General features: G+C 69.4%; 2 protein-coding genes across 3 annotated transcripts; one reads left to right on the top strand and one right to left on the bottom strand.

The window, feature by feature from the left end:
- Positions 1–2291: 2291 nt before the first annotated feature.
- Positions 2292–7295, bottom strand: EIF4E1B (eukaryotic translation initiation factor 4E family member 1B). 2 transcript variants are annotated; one of them, XM_075900715.1, is made up of 7 exons: positions 6797–7295; positions 6155–6237; positions 5642–5737; positions 4792–4855; positions 4540–4653; positions 3801–3940; positions 2293–2517 (listed from the first exon to the last, which is right to left on the bottom strand). In XM_075900715.1, the coding sequence occupies exons 1-7, from the start codon at positions 6812–6814 to the stop codon at positions 2403–2405; spliced, it is 630 nt and encodes a 209-aa protein (XP_075756830.1). In that variant the 5' UTR covers positions 6815–7295; the 3' UTR covers positions 2293–2402. The 2 variants fall into 2 exon arrangements, with proteins under 2 accessions (XP_075756829.1, XP_075756830.1); XM_075900714.1 differs by lacking the exon at positions 6797–7295 and having other exon boundaries at positions 2292–2517; positions 6155–6789.
- Positions 7296–7432: 137 nt separating this feature from the next.
- On the top strand, positions 7433–17955 carry SNCB (synuclein beta). Its single transcript, XM_075900716.1, has 6 exons — positions 7433–7571; positions 7935–8065; positions 13967–14005; positions 14395–14513; positions 16618–16707; positions 17047–17955. The coding sequence occupies exons 2-6, from the start codon at positions 7945–7947 to the stop codon at positions 17074–17076; spliced, it is 399 nt and encodes a 132-aa protein (XP_075756831.1). The 5' UTR covers positions 7433–7571; positions 7935–7944; the 3' UTR covers positions 17077–17955.
- The last annotated feature ends 405 nt before the right edge of the window (positions 17956–18360 follow it).

Raw genomic sequence — 18360 nt, 5'->3', positions numbered from 1 at the left:
CGATTTCCCATAAGAACATAAGAACGGCCAGACTGGGGCAGACCAAAGGTCCATCTAGCCCAGTATCCTGTCTACCGACAGTGGCCAGCACCAGGTGCCCCAGAGAGGGTGGACTGAAGACAATGATCAAGCGATTTGTCTCCTGCCATCCCTCTCCAGCCTCTGACAAACAGAGGCCAAGGACACCAATTCTATCCCCTGGCTAATAGCCTTTTATGGACCTAACCTCTATGAATTTATCTAGCTTCTCTTTAAACTCTATTATAGTCCTAGCCTTCACAGCCTCCTCTGGCAAGGAGTTCCACAGGTTGACTACACGCTGTGTGAAGAACTTTATTAGTTTTAAACCTGCTCCCCATTAATTTCATTTGGTGTCCTCTAGTTCTTCTATTATGGGAACTAATAAATAACTTTTCTTTATCAGCCCTCTCCACACCACTCATGATTTTATAGACCTCTATCATATCCCCCCTCAGTCTCCTCTTTTCTAAACTGAAAAGTCCCAGTCTCTTTAGCCTCTCCTCATATGGGACCCGTTCCAAACCCCTAATCATTTTAGTTGCCCTTTTCTGAACCCTTTCCAAGGCCAAAATATCTTTGAGGTGAGGAGACCACATCTGTACACAGTATTCAAGATGTGGGCGTACCATAGTTTTATACAGGGGCAGTAAGATATTCTGGGTCTTATTTTCTATCCCTTTCCTCATAATTCCTAGCAACCTATTTGCCTTTCTGTCCGCCGCTGCACACTGCGTGGAAGTTTTCAGGGAACTGTCCATGATAACTCCAAGATCTCTTTCCTGATTTGTCGTAGCCAAATTAGCCCCCATCATACTGTACGTATAGTTGGGGTTATTTCTCCCGATGTGCATTACTTTACACTTATCCACATTACATTTCATTTGCCAAATTTCATTCCGCAAATGCTTTTAACAGAAAACTTTTCCGTTAAAAGCATTTGCGGAACAGAGCGTCTAGATTAGCAGGACGCTTTTCCGGAAAAGCACTTTTTGCAGAAAAGCGTCCGGGCCAATCTAGAGTCGCTTTTGTGCAAAAAAGCCCCGATGGCCATTTTTGCGATTGGGGCTTTTTTGTGCAAAACAAATCTGAGCTTCCTACACTGGCCCTTTTGCCCAAAAGCTTTGCGGGACTTTTGCCCGAACGGGAGCCGCACAGTATTTCTGCAAGAAGCTCTGATTTCAGACCGTAGGACGTCAGGGCTTTTGCGGAAATTCAAGCGGCCAGTGTAGACAGCTGGCAAGTGCTGCTTTTGCGGAAAAACTTGCCAGTCTAGACGCAGCCGTAGAGTTTAGATTCGAAAGGACGGGCCCAGCGGCTCTTGTGGGGAAGATCCAGAGTGTAAACTGACCAGGGATCTGTGGCTGGTTCTTTGGGGCCGGGAGGACCCGTTGGGGGTAGGTGAGATCGGGTTCTAGAGCCCTCCCCTGAGTTAGGCCCGGGGCTGACTGGGGCGCAGGGAGAGCTGGGGTGTCTGAGCAGTTTTGCCTTTGAGGTTCCTGCCGGCCGGATGGGCAGGTGGGGCGCTCAGTGGGGCTGGCATGTGGCCTGCTTGGAAGGTCTCCAGTCTGGTTTTGAGCCATTCGCCTGAGCGGACGCCCTCAGCGGTGCCCAGCCCCCCGGTGTCCTACACTGACCCTCAGCCCCTTTAGCCCAGCCCCCCCCCCCCCCACTCTGAGGCAGTGATGCCTGCACCCCGGGTACCAGTCACCCCGGCCTTAGGCCCACTGGGCACCACAGGGCAGAGGCGCTGCGGACCCTGCTCCCAGGGGCCCACGCTGGGGACCGGCTGCCTAGCTGCTGGGGGTGAGCAGCCCAGCCCCACAGCCTGGGCTCGGGGGGCCAAGGGGGCTCAACTCCTTCCCCCCCCCCACCTTCCAGCTGCACCAGGCAGACCGAGCCCTCCCGCCCAGCGGACCCCCCTGCCCTGGCTCCACCTCATTCGACCCCCTTCTTTCTGGGGCTCGGCTGTCTCGTGGGCGCCTCCCACAGCCCACCCAGCTGCCTTGCCAGATGCCCCGCGGCTGGGCCCGGAACGGAGCCGGGTGCTCTGCGCCCTCCCCCGCCCAGCGCCCGGAGGAGGCACCCGGCGGGGCCAGGCCAGACTCGGGGCCCCTGGCCCGGGTGCTTCTGCAGCAGTGAGGCCGAGGGGAGCCCTCTGGGCAGCTGGGCGGCACCTTCCCGCAGACAGAGCCGGGGCACAGCCTCCCCCCCAGACAGCCTCCCCCCCAGGCCCCCAACACCGCGTCTGCCGCGACCCCCCCAGACAGACACAGAGGCGGGTGTGACTGCAGCACCTGCATTGTGGGACTTTACAGCTCGTGCCCCACAGCCAGTGGAGCCCCCCCCAGGCAGCCCCCCGGCAGGCGCTGCCCTCGGGCCGCTCACACCACAAACTTGTTCTTGGTGAGGGAGCCGCTCTTGGTGGCCGTGTCCGCGTGGGCCTGGTACCCGATCACCACCTTGTGGGACAGCCCCAGGCGCTCCTTGTACACCCGCCTGAGGAGAGAGCACGCCCTAAGGTACGCCCTGACCAGCGCCCGGCTCCAGGGCCCCCCCAGCTCCAGGACCCCCCCCCAGCTCCAGGGCCCCCTCGGCCACCTGCCCCAGGCGCTCCTTGTACACCCGCCTGAGGAGAGAGCACGCCCTAAGGTACGCCCTGACCAGCGCCCGGCTCCAGGGCCCCCCCCCAGCTCCAGGACCCCCCCCCAGCTCCAGGGCCCCCTCGGCCACCTGCCCCAGGCGCTCCTTGTACACCCGCCTGAGGAGAGAGCACGCCCTAAGGTACGCCCTGACCAGCGCCCGGCTCCAGGACCCCCCCCCAGCTCCAGGACCCCCCCGGCCACCTGCCCCAGGCGCTCCTTGTACACCCGCCTGAGGAGAGAGCACGCCCTAAGGTACGCCCTGACCAGCGCCCGGCTCCAGGGCCCCCCCCGGCTCCAGGGCCCCCCCCGGCCACCTGCCCCCCTCCCAGCTCCAGGGCCCCCCCAGCCACCTGCCCCAGGCGCTCCTTGTACACCCGCCTGAGGAGAGAGCACGCCCTAAGGTACGCCCTGACCAGCGCCCGGCTCCAGGGCCCCGCCCGGCTCCAGGGCCCCCCCCCAGCCACCTGCCCCAGGCGCTCCTTGTACACCCGCCTGAGGAGAGAGCACGCCCTAAGGTACGCCCTGACCAGCGCCCGGCTCCAGGACCCCCCCCCAGCTCCAGGACCCCCCCCCCAGCTCCAGGACCCCCCCGGCCACCTGCCCCAGGCGCTCCTTGTACACCCGCCTGAGGAGAGAGCACGCCCTAAGGTACGCCCTGACCAGCGCCCGGCTCCAGGGCCCCCCCCCAGCTCCAGGGCCCCCCCGGCCACCTGCCCCCCTCCCAGCTCCAGGACCCCCCCCAGCTCCAGGACCCCCCCGGCCACCTGCCCCAGGCGCTCCTTGTACACCCGCCTGAGGAGAGAGCACACCCTAAGGTACGCCATGACCAGCCCCATGCCCCCCAGCTCCGGGACCCCAGCTGCCTGCCCCCCCTCCGGCTGCCTGCCCGCCCCAGGTGTTCCCTGTACACCCGTCTGGGGGAGAGAGCACGCTCTAGGGTCTGCCCTGTCCAGCCCCAGCTCCAGGGCCCCCCAGCTGCCTGTCTTGCCCACGGGCCGTGGCTCCCAGCAGGGCTCTAATACAAAACAGCTCCTCCGCCCACCCACCCCGCTTGGTGCCGATCTGACGAGGCCCATGGCTTGGGGGCACCGGCCCAGCAGTGCCCACCCCCCCGGCAGAGCCTCGGCGCCATGTTACCCAATGTGGGTGACCCCCTCCTGGTTCTCGGCCTCGCGGGTCCAGAGGGCGATCTTGTCCCCCTTGGCCCGGATGTTGACGACGGCCCCGCAGACGTCCTCGCTGAACCGGCCGAACGTCTCGCCGATCATGCACAGCAGCTGTGTGGGGGGGGGGGGGGGGCAGTGTGGCTCCTAGCGCCCTCCGCAGAGCCAGGCCAGCTCCCTCACCGGGGCAGAGCCGGGGGGGGGGGGGCCGCACACTCACCGGGGCAGAGCCGGGGGGGGGTCGCGTCGCACACTCACCGGGGCAGAGCCGGGGGGGGGGGTCGCGTCGCACACTCACCGGGGCAGAGCCGGGGGGGGGGGTCGCGTCGCACACTCACCGGGGCAGAGCCGGGGGGGGGGTCGCGTCGCACACTCACCGGGGCAGAGCCGGGGGGGGGTCGCGTCGCACACTCACCGGGGCAGAGCCGGGGGGGGGTCGCGTCGCACACTCACCGGGGCAGAGCCGGGGGGGGGGTCGCGTCGCACACTCACCGGGGCAGAGCCGGGGGGGGGGTCGCGTCGCACACTCACCGGGGCAGAGCCGGGGGGGGGTCGCGTCACACACTCACCGGGGCAGAGCCGGGGGGGGTCGCGTCACACACTCACCGGGGCAGAGCCGGGGGGGGTCGCGTCACACACTCACCGGGGCAGAGCCGGGGGGGGTCGCGTCGCACACTCACCGGGGCAGAGCCGGGGGGGGGTCGCACACTCACCGTCTCCAGCCAGAAGCGGTCCAGCTCCGTGTGCCGCTGCTGCTTGGCCAGCGTGATGAGCCAGCGCCCGCCCGACTTGTTCTGGGGGTCCTCCCACATGGGCTCGATGCCATCCTGGCCAGGGAGGTGCCGAGTCACGGGGTGCAGGTGGCAGCCCTCCCCCAACCCTGCCCCCGGAGACCAGACCAGCCCTCGGCCCCCAGCAGGGCCCAGCCCCCCACCGCCCCGGGGCCCAGACGGGCAGGGTCCTACCTTGAAGAGGGCGTAGTCGCAGCCTGAGGTCAGCTTGCTGGCCAGCTGGATGTGGCTGTACAGCCTGGCGGCGCACGAGACAAGCGGGTCAGTGGCTGCACCGGACGGTCTGGGGCCTCCTGGCACCCTCCCCCACAGCGCTGTACTGGGCAAATAGCACCTGAAACCCCCTCCCCGATAGTCAGACACGGAACCCCCCCAGTCCCCGGTCACACACACACACACAACCCCTCCTCGCCCCCAGTCACACACACAACCCCCCCCTCGCCCGCAGTCACACACACAACCCCTCCTTGGTGCCCCCTGGTCCGACACGGAACCCCCCCCCCACCTCCGGTCACACACACAACCCCTCCTTGGTGCCCCCAGTGAGACACAGAACCCCCCCCTCACCCCTTGTCACACACACAACCCCTCCTTGGTGCCTCCCTATCAGACACGGAACCGCCCCCCTCACCCCGTCAGACACGGAACCCCCCCTTGGTGTCCCCCCGTCAGACACGGAACCCCCCCTTGGTGTCCCCCCGTCAGACACGGAACCCCCCCTTGGTGTCCCCCATCAGACACGGAACCCCCCCGGTGTCCCCCCCATCAGACACGGAACCCCCCCCCTTGGTGTCCCCCCCATCAGACACGGAACCCCCCCTTGGTGTCCCCCCCCCATCAGACACGGAACCCCCCCTCCAGAGCACATGGGGCCAGCAGAGCTGACAGGCACCAAGGGAGCCAAGTCCCAGCAAGCTCCGCGCCCCCCACCAGGGGAGAGACCCGGCTGGGCACGAGTCCTTCAGTGCCCGGGGCACACGCCAGCTGCCCCTCCCCCTGCCTGCAGCCTGGGCCGGGGACTCACGCCCAGAAGTCCTCCACCGTGCGGAACTTGGTGACCAGGCGCAGGTTCGCCTGCCACGTCTTGCTCTTGTCGTTTCTGAAGAACCACAGAGCCCACCTGGGGGGGGGGGGGGGAGTTAGTACCTCCAGCTCCTCCCGCCACAAAGCCCAGAGAGCAGCCCACCGGCCCAGCAGCCCACCCAGCCCCCTGGCCGGCCCCTCAGCTGTCCTCTGCCGCACCCCCCAGCTGGCCACCCGCTCCCAGCCCACCGGCCCAGCAGCCCACCCAGCCCCCTGGCCGGCCCCTCAGCTGTCCTCTGCCGCACCCCCCAGCTGGCCACCCGCTCCCAGCCCACCGGCCCAGCAGCCCACCCAGTCCCCTGGTCAGCCCCTCAGCTGTCCTCTGCCGCACCCCCCAGCTGGCCACCCGCTCCCAGCCCGCCGGCCAGCCACACCCCCAGCCAGCTCAGGCAGGGTGGGGAGAGACAGGCCCGAGGGAGCCCGGGAACCCCCCCCCCCCCCGTCCTGCCGGTACCTGTTCTGCAGGGGGTGTTTGTCCAAGGTGTCGGGAGCCAGCGCCTCCCGCCGGGTCTTCTGCTGCCTCTGCGCCTCTTGCCTCTGTGGAGTCCCCAACGCACCCCACAGGGGACATGGGCCCTGCAGGCTCGGGGCAGGGCCAGGGGAGGTGGCCAGAGCCCCAGGAGCAGCAGCCCAGAGCATAACCTGGCTGCAAGGGCCCCAGGTGTCCAGAGCGCCCTGCCCGGGACCCGCCCGTGGCGGCTGCAGGCTGGAAGGAGGCCCCAGGCCTGCCCGAGCGCTGACAGTGCCACAGGGGCTACTTGGTGCATCCTGAGCCACGGCCCCTGGTGGGCGACCCCCACCCAGCACAGCCCCTCCCTCCACTGGACGCCACCCAGGGCCAGCCCCTCTCAGGGGCCCGGCAAGGCAGAGCCCGCACAGCCACGCGGGGGCCCCAGCCCCCCAGACCTGCGCCCCACTGCTACTTGAGGCACCACCCCACACGGGCCCAGGCGAGGAGCCACACGCACCAGCCAGGTGGGAACACGGGGTTAGTGCCAGGGGAGCTCCAGCCAGGCCCCCCCTGCAGGGCCACACGGGGCACTGTGCCAGCCCCCAGCCCCACAGGTGCAGCCAAGCACCCCTAGGTGCAACTCACCACCACGGTGGCAGCCATCTTCCCAGAGCAGGGCCCAGGCCCTGCAGGGCTCCTTTTATCTGGGACCCAGACTCTTAAAGGCCCAGTGACGGCGAGCGGGGCTGGGTGGAGAGAAAAGGGGGATCCCGGGCCAGAGCCCCTGGGCGGGACGGGGCAGCCCAGCTGGGTTCTCTGGCTCCTCGGTGCCCGTGCTGGACCTTTGGGCGAGGGGCAGGGCCCAGCGGAGGGACACGGGCCCCTTAGGCTGCACCTGCAAGTCGGCGGTGCCCGGGCAGAGCAGGCGGGAGCCGGGCGGATCCCGCCCACGCACGGGGCTGGAATCCCAGAGCCCGGGGCTCTGCGGGGAGCCCTGACCCTGTACGGCCAGGCGGTCAGTTGCCCCCGGCCCCGGCCATCCAGAGCAAGGGGGCTCTGCTAAGGGCCCTGGGGCAAAGGGCCCACAGACCTAGGGGCCACCCTGCCGGCCCCAATTGGTGTGTGGGCACCAGGGCGCCCCCCTCCCCGCCTGGAGACTCGGGGAGGGTCCCTGCCCCCCCGCACGGTGAGGGTGAGGGGCAGCCCCCCCGCCGAGGAGCTTGCAGGGGCCAGGCGCGCTCATCCGGGCAGCCGGGAGGGGCGGCGCAGCCTGCGCGCCGCTGATGAAATCCCCTCGCGGCAGGGGCGCGGCGCAGCGCGATATTCAGCGGGCGCAGCGCTCATGGCAGAGCCGCGCTGAGCCCCGCCCGGCATGAGCTGAGCCCCCCGCGCCGCCCGAGCCAGCTAGCGCCGATCGCAGGTGAGCGGCCCGGGCTGTCCCCTCTCCGCCTGCCTGCGGGGGCCGGGTTCGGGCCCGCACCCCCCCGCATCCCTCCTGCCTTTCAAGGGCACGGAGCCGCCCAGGCGGGACCGGAGCACCGGGGGGGGGGGGCGAAATCTGGGGCGCTGGGCTCGGAACCGCGCCGGGGGGGGTCGCACCGAGCCCCCCCCCTCCCGAGCGGCACCAAACGACCCAGCCGTGGGGGGGGGGGCGCAGGGAGGAGTCGGCACCTGCGCCGCGGGAGGAGGGGACACAGATGTGCCGGGGCGGGGGGGGACAGATGTGCCGGGGCGGGGGGCGCCCCGGGGGCTCCGGAGCCATCTTGCGGGTCTGTCTCCGCAGAGCCGCCGCCATGGACGCGATTATGAAGGGCTTGTCCAGGGCCAGGGACGGGGTGGTCGCAGCCGCCGAGAAGACCAAGCAGGGGGTGGCGGAGGCTGCGGAGAAGACCAAGGAGGGGGTGCTCTACATGGGTAAGCGGGGGGCTGGAGGGGGGTGCTCGGTGTGGGCAAGCGGGGGGCTGGAGGGATGGGTGCTCGGTGTGGGCAAGCGGGGGGGCTGGAGGGATGGGTGCTCGGTGTGGGCAAGCGGGGGGGCTGGAGGGATGGGTGCTCGGTGTGGGCAAGCGGGGGGCTGGAGGGAGGGGTGCTCGGTGTGGGTAAGCGGGGGGGCTGGAGGGATGGGTGCTCGGTGTGGGCAAGCGGGGGGCTGGAGGGAGGGGTGCTCGGTGTGGGTAAGCGGGGGGGCTGGAGGGATGGGTGCTCGGTGTGGGTAAGCGGGGGGGCTGGAGGGATGGGTGCTCGGTGTGGGCAAGCGGGGGGCTGGAGGGAGGGGTGCTCGGTGTGGGTAAGCGGAGGGGCTGGAGGGATGGGTGCTCGGTGTGGGCAAGCGGGGGGCTGGAGGGAGGGGTGCTCTACATGGGTAAGCGGGGGGCTGGAGGGGGGTGCTCGGTGTGGGTAAGCGGGGGGGCTGGAGGGATGGGTGCTCGGTGTGGGCAAGCGGGGGGCTGGAGGGAGGGGTGCTCTACATGGGTAAGCGGGGGACTGGAGGGGAGTGCTCTACATGGGTAAGCGGGGGGCTGGAGGGGGGGTGCTCGGTGTGGGTAAGCGGGGGGCTGGAGGGGGGGTGCTCGGTGTGGGTAAGCGGGGGGGCTGGAGGGGGGGGTGCTCGGTGTGGGTAAGCGGGGGGGCTGGAGGGAGGGGTGCTCGGTGTGGGTAAGCGGGGGGGCTGGAGGGAGGGGTGCTCAGAGTGGGTAAGCGGGGGGGCTGGAGGGAGGGGTGCTCGGTGTGGGTAAGCGGGGGGCTGGAGGGGAGTGCTCTACATGGGTAAGCGGGGGGCTGGAGGGGGGGTGCTCGGTGTGGGTAAGCGGGGGGCTGGAGGGGGGGGTGCTCGGTGTGGGTAAGCGGGGGGGCTGGAGGGGGGGTGCTCGGTGTGGGTAAGCGGGGGGGCTGGAGGGAGGGGTGCTCGGTGTGGGTAAGCGGGGGGGCTGGAGGGAGGGGTGCTCAGAGTGGGTAAGCGGGGGGGCTGGAGGGAGGGGTGCTCGGTGTGGGTAAGCGGGGGGCTGGAGGGGGGTGCTCGGTGTGGGTAAGCGGGGGGCTGGAGGGAGGGGTGCTTGGTGTGGGTAAGTGGGGGGTGGAGGGGGGTGCTCTCTGTGGGTAAGTGCGCCAGGCTAGGGTGCCACCCAGGGCTGTGCACAACCCTAGGCAGGCTCCGTGCCTATGCCCAGACCCTGGCACTGACAGGAGCTGGGGCAGCAGGCCAGGCTGAGCCCGGAGCTGGGGGTGCCCGACAAGGCTCAGCGCCCCGGTGGGAGCCAGGGGTTCCAGGACCTGCCGCTGGCCACTGACCTGCACTGGCCACCAGCCACGTTAATGCCCGGTGCTCCCCCCCGCCCTGGGCAGCTCAGTGGTTGGAGGCCCTGGCTTGGCACCCCCTTGCGAGCACAGCTGGGGACCTTTGTGGGTGCCTGGTCCGTATGCAGGGGATGTGCTCTCCTGGCTGCTGGGGGCGGCACAGAGTCCGTGCACCAGCCCCTCCCCCGGCTCCTCACTGCCACCTTTGTGCTGCCTTGGCAAACCCCAGCAGCTCCAGCCTTGCCCAGCTGGTTCTCGGCTACAACCTCAGCGGCACGGCAAAGGCAGGACACCGAACAGCACCAGGGCTGCCTGCCGGACGGCGCCTGCTCGGAGCTCCCGCCACGCCCTTGTGTGTCCCGCCTGCTTGGTCACTAGGCGCTGCAGGCCAGAGGCCTGGGTGGGAGCCGCCTGCCCCCCGCCGTTCAGTCTGTCTCCCCAAACAGCTTCTGGGTCCCTGACCCCCGCCCCACTGGAGCCACGTCTGCACAGAACGCGAGATGCAGGAGCCACGTTGGCGAAGGCCCAGCGGGACAGCAGGGGCGCTGGGGGGAGGGGGAGGGATGCTGGGGGCTCCTGGCCCAGAGGGGGCACTGTGGGGAGAGGGTTGGGGTGCTCGGGGAGAGGGTGCTGGTGCTGAGGGAGGCGCTGGGGGGAGGGGGTGCTGGTGCTGGGGGGAGGGGCGCTGGGGGAGGGGGTGCTGGTGCTGAGGGGGGTGCTGGGAGGAGGGGGTGCTGGTGCTGAGGGGGGTGCTGGGGGAGGGGGTGCTGGCGCTGGGAGAGGGATGCTGTGAGGAGGGGATGCTGGTGTTGAGGGGGGTCCTGGGAGGAGGGGGTGCTGGCGCTGAGAGGGGCACTGGGGGAAGGGGCGCTGTGAGGAGGGGGTGCTGGGGGAGGGGCGCTGTGAGGAGGGGGTGCTGGTGCTGAGGGGGGTGTTGGGAGGAGGGGGGTGCTGGGGGGAGGGGCGCTGTGAGGAGGGGGTGCTGGTGCTGAGGGGGGTGTTGGGAGGAGGGGCACTGGGGGGAGGGGGTGCTGGTGCTGAGGGGGGCATTGGGAGGAGGGGCACTGGGGTGAGGGGGTGCTGGTGCTGAGGGGGGCATTGGGAGGAGGGGCACTGGGGGGAGGGGGTGCTGGTGCTGAGAGGGGCACTGGGGGGAAGGGGTGCTGGTGCTGAGGGGGGTGTTGGGAGGAGGGGCACTGGGGGGAGGGGGTGCTGGTGCTGAGAGGGGCACTGGGAGGAGGGGCACTGAGGTGAGGGGGTGCTGGTGCTGAGGGGGGCATTGGGAGGAGGGGTACTGGGGGAGGGGGTGCTGGTGCTGAGGGGGGCATTGGGAGGAGGGGCACTGGGGGGAGGGGGTGCTGGTGCTGAGGGGGGCACGGGGGGAGGGGGTGCCGGTGCTGAGGGGGGCACGGGGGGAGGGGGTGCCGGTGCTGAGGGGGGCACTGGGGGAGGGGGTGCCGGTGCTGAGGGGGGCATTGGGAGGAGGGGTACTGGGGTGAGGGGGTGCCGGTGCTGAGGGGGGCATTGGGAGGAGGGGCACTGGGGGGAGGGGGTGCCGGTGCTGAGGGGGGCATTGGGAGGAGGGGCACTGGGGGGAGGGGGTGCCGGTGCTGGGGGGGGCATTGGGAGGAGGGGCATTGGGGGGAGGGGGTGCTGGTGCTGAGGGGGGTACTGGGGGGAGGGGGTGCCGGTGCTGAGGGGGGCATTGGGAGGAGGGGCATTGGGGGGAGGGGGTGCTGGTGCTGAGGGGGGTACTGGGGGGAGGGGGTGCCGGTGCTGAGGGGGGCATTGGGAGGAGGGGCATTGGGGGGAGGGGGTGCTGGTGCTGAGGGGGGTACTGGGGGGAGGGGGTGCCGGTGCTGAGGGGGGCATTGGGAGGAGGGGCACTGGGGGGAGGGGGTGCCGGTGCTGAGGGGGGCATTGGGAGGAGGGGCACTGGGGGGAGGGGGTGCCGGTGCTGGGGGGGGCATTGGGAGGAGGGGCATTGGGGGGAGGGGGTGCTGGTGCTGAGGGGGGTACTGGGGGGAGGGGGTGCCGGTGCTGAGGGGGGCATTGGGAGGAGGGGCATTGGGGGGAGGGGGTGCTGGTGCTGAGGGGGGTACTGGGGGGAGGGGGTGCCGGTGCTGAGGGGGGCATTGGGAGGAGGGGCACTGGGGGGAGGGGGTGCTGGTGCTGAGGGAGGCATTGGGGGGAGGGGGTGCTGGTGCTGAGGGGGGCACTGGGAGGAGGGGCACTGGGGGGAGGGGGTGCCGGTGCTGGGGGGGGCACGGGGGGAGGGGGTGCCGGTGCTGGGGGAGGCGCCGTGGTGCGACCCGTTAAGCACTGACGTCAGCGTGAGCCAGGCAGGGCCCAGCTGACGCCCCTGGCTCAGCCCCAGTGCTCCCATGTGGGGCCACAATTCCCCTTCCTGGCAACCGCAGCCTTGGGGCGGGCCAGGCAATGTCCCTGGGGGGCGGCTCTGCCAGAGATGAGCGTCTGGCTCTCCCAGACCCTGCCGGGGGCCCGCCCGCCCTGCACAGACAGTCCTGGGTCAGTCCCTGCTGGGAGGGGCTGGAGGGTGCCATGTGCCCCAAGCCCCCCGCCTGGGCTCTGCTTGCAGAAGTTCACCTGGAGCTGGGGGACGAGCTTGCCCAGGGCAGGCTGCCCCCGGGGGGGTCGGCTTGCAGGCACCTGCCCCACCATGGCCTGGCCCCTCCTGCCCCTCGACCTAGGCCCAGTCCCTGCGTGGAGGTGAGGGGCCAGGCAGGCCCCTGAGCAGGGCTGGAGGGGAGATGAACAAACCGCTGCCTGGCCCCCACTCCTCCTCTCTCCGGGAGAGCCACCAAGGGCGCAGAAGTGGGGGAGCCCCCGTCCCCAGCTCAGGGGGCCTTGCAGCATGCCAGGCCCAGGGGGCTGGCCAGCCCCACAGTGCTGGGGCCTCCAAGACCCAGCAGCAGAAGGGGACCGGCAGCCAGCACAGCCCTCCCCTCCTGCGACCCACGCTCAGGGCCTGGCCAAGGGCACCGCGCCAGGGGATGTGGGGGTGGGCGGCTCAGAGCGGGGCCTTTGAACTGCTGGTCGGGGCAGTTCCCATTTCACAGCTCGGGTCTCGCCCCTCTGGCCCAGGGACCCCGCTGCCCATTGGCCCCTCTTCCCCGGGGCCTGGCCTGGGGAAGCGGACGAGCCCGGGGTGCTGGATGTGCAAATGGCGCTAGCGCAGGGAGCCAAGGGCCGTTTCTGCTCCATGTGACATGGCAAAGCCAGGGCTTGGCTGGTCTGTCCCAGAGCTGCCCCGGGGCTCGGGGGCTGGTCTTCCGACTCTCCTGCAGCCCAGCAGCAGGAGCCTTGGGTGGATGCATCAGCCAGGCCCAGTTCAGCCATGTGGTCCACATGTGGCAGTGAGTTGCAGCACAGCTCCCACCCAGGGCTGCAGGCCCGAGTCCTGTCACCTCCTGGTCCTACCACTAATTGCAGAGGCCATGTTTTGGGAGGGCAGCCTCTGCCCAGCCAGCCCAGCCCAGCCCCTGGGCACTGCCTGGCCTGCCCGATTCTGCCAGGGTTGTCCTCACTGCGCTAGCAGAATCCCACCGCAGGCACCAGCTGCCACCCTGCAAGCAGCCATGCTGGGCGGAGTCTGGGCTGCGCAGGTGGGGGCGCACTCACCTTGCCCCCCCGGGTTCTGGAGTCAGTTTCACAGCAAACCTGTAACCTGCGGCTCTGGCTTCCTCACACTGGAAAGCCCAGCTGCTCTGGGAGGCGCTGTAGGGGCCTGTCTCACCGCGGGGTGCTGCCCAGCTCAGCCCCACACCGGGCCTTGGGCTGTCTGGACAGATCTCTGCCCAGAAACTGCCCTCAGCCCAGGGGCCTGGCCAGAGCAGTAGTGCCCATAGCTTATCTCAGAGCCCCCTCCCCCAGGGTCCACGGGGCAGGTGTGAACACAACACGCCCAGCGTCACTGCGCCGAGCCAGCCTCCTGCAACGTACAGGCGCCAGCAGCCACAGCCGGTATGCCCAGCCCGGGGAGCCGCTCAGCCCTGCCTGCCTTCCCTGGCCTGGGCCAGCCAGTACCCTCCCCCCTTGGCTCCTCGGCCCAGCAAGGGGCGGGTCTGGCCCAGCAGGCTCCCTGGGTACTGCTTTGGCCCTGATCCCATTCTTGGCTGGGGAAAAACAGGCTTCTGTGCATGCCTGGGCCCACCCATCCAGAGGGGCCCAACCCCAAACCTTCCTGCCCCCCAGCCCAGCCAGCGCAGGGAGCCGGGTGAGCAGTATCCAGAGACAGCCCCTCCCTGCCCCCCACAGGGCTCCCCCTGCACAGCCGCTGCCTGCAGTGGGCAGCAGGGCGTGTGCCCCCAGAGGCACCTGAAGGCTGGGGAGAGGCAAGGGGGGCACATTGGGGGCATGGAGATGCGGGCTGGGATTGCATGGGGCAGGCCCAGGAGGAAGGGCATCAGCAGAGCCAGGCAGCTGGTTTCATCCCACCCCCCTGCCCGGGCAGCCCAGGGCACCGGCCCCTCTCACCCGTCTCTCTCTCGCTCTCTCTAGGAAGCAAAACCCAAGGCGTGGTGCAAGGCGTCACCTCAGGTACTCGCTGCCGCTCCCTGGGCCAGCACCCGGGGGGGGGGGGGGGGGCTGTGCTAACGAGCTCAGGCTAAACGGGGCTGTGATGTCACTGGCCTAAAGCCCCTTATGTAATGGGCCACACTTGAAACCCAGCTGTGAGGCGCCTGGCCCAGGCCTGGCCACATGGGGGAGGGGCGATTCTGCCCCTAGGGCGTGTGGGGGCAGGTGCCAGAGCCCCCCCCCCCCCAGGGTTGGCTGGGCCCAGCCTGGCCATGTTGGGGGGAGGCGAGCCTGCCCGCCTGAGCATGTGGGGGGAGGGGAGAGGCGCCCAAGCCCCCAGGGCTGGCTGGGCACAGCGTGGCAGTGAGGGCTAGTGGTGAGAGCACAGCAGTGCTGCCTGGCTCTTCCAGTGGCTGAGAAGACCAAGGAGCAGGCGTCCCAGCTGGGAGGCGCTGTCATGTCAGGGGCAGGGAACATCGCGGCGGCCACGGGCCTGGTGAAGAAGGAGGAGTTCCCCACGGACCTGAAGGTGAGCGCCCCTGCAGCAGCAGCCTCTCCCATGCTCTGGGCTGACTTCCCCAGGCTGCCTGTCAGGCCCTGCCCACATCTGCCTCAGTTTCCCCTCTCCTGCCCACCCAAGAATCATCTCCCAAGCTCCGGTATGCCCTGCTCCTGGGACAGAATTGCAGGAATTCCCCTGCTCCCAGGACTCCGATCCAGGGACCCCTGCAGCCCCTGACCACATTGGGGCCTCCCCTTCTCCAAGGGGCTCAGCACCAGCCCCCTGCTTCTTAAGGGCTCCTAGTCTGGCCCATCGTTACCAGCTTCCCCTGGGGGCTGTCTGTACCCATCCTTCCTGGGTCCAGCTCTGACCCCTCACTGCCCCCTTCCCGCTAGGCGGGTGCACTGAGATGTGCACAGGTGGGTGGAATCAGGTGTGTGAATGGATGTAGCTGGGCATGTGTGTACTGGGATGTGCCTGGGTGTACAAGGCCGTGCATGGCCATGTGTACGTGTGCAAGGCCGTGTGTGGGTGTACAAGGCCGTGTGTGGGTGTACAAGGCCGTGCATGGCCATGTGTATGTGTGCAAGGCCGTGCGTGGGTGTACAAGGCCGTGTGTGGCCATGTGTACGTGTGCAAGGCCGTGCGTGGGTGTACAAGGCTGTGCGTGGCCATGTGTACGTGTGCAAGGCCGTGCGTGGGTGTACAAGGCCGTGCGTGGCCATGTGTACGTGTGCAAGGCCGTGCGTGGGTGTACAAGGCCGTGCATGGCCATGTGTACGTGTGCAAGGCCGTGCATGGCCATGTGTACGTGTGCAAGGCCGTGCATGGGTGTACAAGGCCGTGCATGGCCATACAAGGCCGTGCATGGCCATGTGTACGTGTGCAAGGCCGTGCGTGGGTGTACAAGGCCGTGCATGGCCATGTGTACGTGTGCAAGGCCGTGCATGGCTGCATACGTGTGCAGGGACGTGCGTGGGTCCGCGTGGCTGTGTGCAGCATGGGCGGACAAGCCCGTGCAGGGACGTGCACTGCTGTTCTCACTAGAGCTGGGAGGTGCCCGGCAGCTGCAGCCTTTGCAAGCCGAGCTGCCACGACAAACCAGCTTATCCCAAAATAGCAGGAGCTGAAGCAACGAGGTCAAGGCAGGCAAACAGCCCCCTTCCCCCACACTGAGGGGAGGCCGGGACTGTGCCAGGCCGAGGGCAGGGGCTGCAGGGAGCCTGAGGGGGTAGGTGGGGGCTCTGGACAGGGCCTGTTGCAATTCAGCAAGACCAGGCTGTGAGCAGCACTGCCCAGGCCAGAGCAGAGAGCCCAGCCTGGCTCCCCCACCCATCTCTGCATCAGGAACCCAGCAGCTGCCCCCTCCTGTGGCAGTGGGCAGGACCCAGTGCCCTCTGGCAGCAAAGCTCAGGGCTGGGGGGGCTGCTGGCAAGCAAAACCAGGCCAGTGCTTCTGCTCACCCTGCTCAGGGGCAGTGGGGCGGGGGCGAGGGGCACTGCCAGGGGCAGCGGGGCGGGGGGCACTGCCAGGGGCAGCGGGGCGGGGGCGAGGGGCACTGCCAGGGGCAGCGGGGCGGGGGCGAGGGGCACTGCCAGGGGCGGGGGCGAGGGGCACTGCCAGGGGCAGCGGGGCGGGGGGCACTGCCAGGGGCAGCGGGGCGGGGGCGAGGGGCACTGCCAGGGGCAGCGGGGCGGGGGCGAGGGGCACTGCCAGGGGCAGGGGCGAGGGGCACTGCCAGGGGCAGCGGGGCGGGGGGCACTGCCAGGGGCAGCGGGGCAGGGGCGAGGGGCACTGCCAGGGGCAGTGGGGCAGGGACGAGGGGCACTGCCAGGGGATGCGGGGCGGGGGCGAGGGGCACTGCCAGGGGCAGCGGGGCGGGGGCGAGGGGCACTGCCAGGGGCAGTGGGGCAGGGGCGAGGGGCACTGCCAGGGGCAGCGGCGAGGGGCACTGCATAGGTGAAGTCTGCCCCACACTGGAGTTACAAGCACCAGCCGAACTGCAGCCAGCCCCTCGGTGCTGCGCACTGGTGCCCGGGGGGGGGGGGGGGGGGGGGGGGGGAGCAGCCCATTTTCTGCACAGCCAGGGGCCCAGGCTGGCCTTGTGCTGACCCCCTCCCTCTCCCCACAGCCCGAGGAGGTCGGGCAGGAGGCAGGGGAGGAACCGCTGACAGAGCCTCTGCTGGAGCCAGAGGGTGAGGCCTACGAGGAGCCCCCCCAGGTATGTCCAGGGGGAAAGGGGAGCCCAGGGGCCCAGTCTGCCTGGCTCACAGCCCCAGCCACCAGGACCCAGCTCTCGCTCCCACACGGGTGCCCCCACCCTGGCTCCAGCCTTTCTGCCTAGGGGCCAGCTCCCCGCACTGGGGGGTTGTGCCCAGGGAGCCAGGGCGGGGCAGCTGGGTTCCTCACCCAAAGAGCCTGGCCGGGGCTTCCAGGGCCCAGCGCCCAGAGGCTGCTGTCCCTGGTGCTGGGCTGGGCTGGGCTGCAGCTGGCTCCCCGCGGCGCGGCGCAGCGCAGGCGCCCTGGCAGGGGCTCACGCCGGGCGCTCTCTTCTCCGCAGGACTATCAGGAGTACGAGCCGGAGGCATAGTGGCCGTGCCTGCCCCACCACCTCCACCAGCAGCACAATGACAATACCCCTCGTGCCCCTCCCTGGCCTCCCCCAGGCCTGTGCCAGCGCAGGGGTGACGGACAGGACCCCGCCCCGTGAAGTCACAAGTTCTTCCTGCTCCCAGGGACCTGGCTGGAGCCGTGTTGCTGTCTCGTGTCCTGTAGCCGGCGGGGCGGCCAGGCCCGGCTTAGCGCCCTGCGTCCCTCCCAGCGCGCTAAGCCGGCCTGGCCCGGGACCGGCTGGGGCGCGGCCTGGCCCCAGGGCCGTTGTACATTTGCTTGCATGCGCCTCGCGGCGCTGCGCCCCGGCTGGAAACTTTTGATATGAGGGATCGGTTCTGCCCTTGTGAGCCGCCCCCGCCCCAGCCCCAGCTGTCGTGTGTGTGCGCTCAGCTCGTCCCCAGTGCTGTGTTGTGACGTGGCATGGACCCCCCCCCCCCGTGTGCTCTCAGGGCAGCTGCCAGTGACACAGCTGCCCTGCCCGTGAATAAAGCCAGCTCCTGTCAGTAGCTGCCGCGGCCTCTTGTTCCTAGGCTAGGGGGCACTGCCCGGGCCCTGGGGCAGCCGGGCCCCCAGCCACTTACCCCGCCCCAGGGCAAGTAGGGGCCACATCCCCACAGGGCCATACCCAGCTCTCTTCGCTGCCTTAGACCCCAAGCCCTGGTGTGACCCCCTGCAGCCCCATGGCTTACCGCAGCCCTGTGCCCCCAGGGGGGAGTAAGTCGCCCTTGCAGTCCCTGGGTGAGCGGCAGCAGGGAGGCCCAGTGCCTGCTGGGGCATGGCTCAGTGCACGGCCCTGCCCCACAAGGATCAGGGCTCCCTCGGGCCTGGACAGCAGCCAGCACATGGGAGAAACCTGCCTCTGGCCCAGCGTGCATGGCACAGCAGCTAACAGCCAAGGCCCTTCCCGGCCCCGCAACAGCAGCCGGAGCAGAGGGGCCAGGCAGGGCCAGGCCCAGGAGGGTTTCCGGGGGCCAGGAAGGGGTGGGGCAGAAAGGGAACGGTGGCTGGAGTCAGGTTCTCGGCTACACCCCCAGGAGCAGCGGAGTCTCACCGGGCTGCTAGCTACGGCGGAGCTGGGCCGGGGGCTGGTGCTCTGCCTGGCGCTCTGCCTGGCGCGCTTCTCACCGCTGCCTCTCTGCCGCCGGGCTGGCTGCTCCCCGCCCACCCTGGCTGCAACCCCCGGACGCGGCCACACGGCTCCTCCGCAAAGGCAGAACTTTACTTCTGACAAGCAAGCACCAGCTGGTTCAAAGGCCCCACC

The sequence above is a fragment of the Pelodiscus sinensis genome, chromosome 17, assembly GCF_049634645.1.
Source record: "Pelodiscus sinensis isolate JC-2024 chromosome 17, ASM4963464v1, whole genome shotgun sequence".
In the NCBI taxonomy this organism is placed as follows: domain Eukaryota; kingdom Metazoa; phylum Chordata; order Testudines; family Trionychidae; genus Pelodiscus; species Pelodiscus sinensis.
This window is presented reverse-complemented; position numbering and strand designations above follow the sequence as displayed.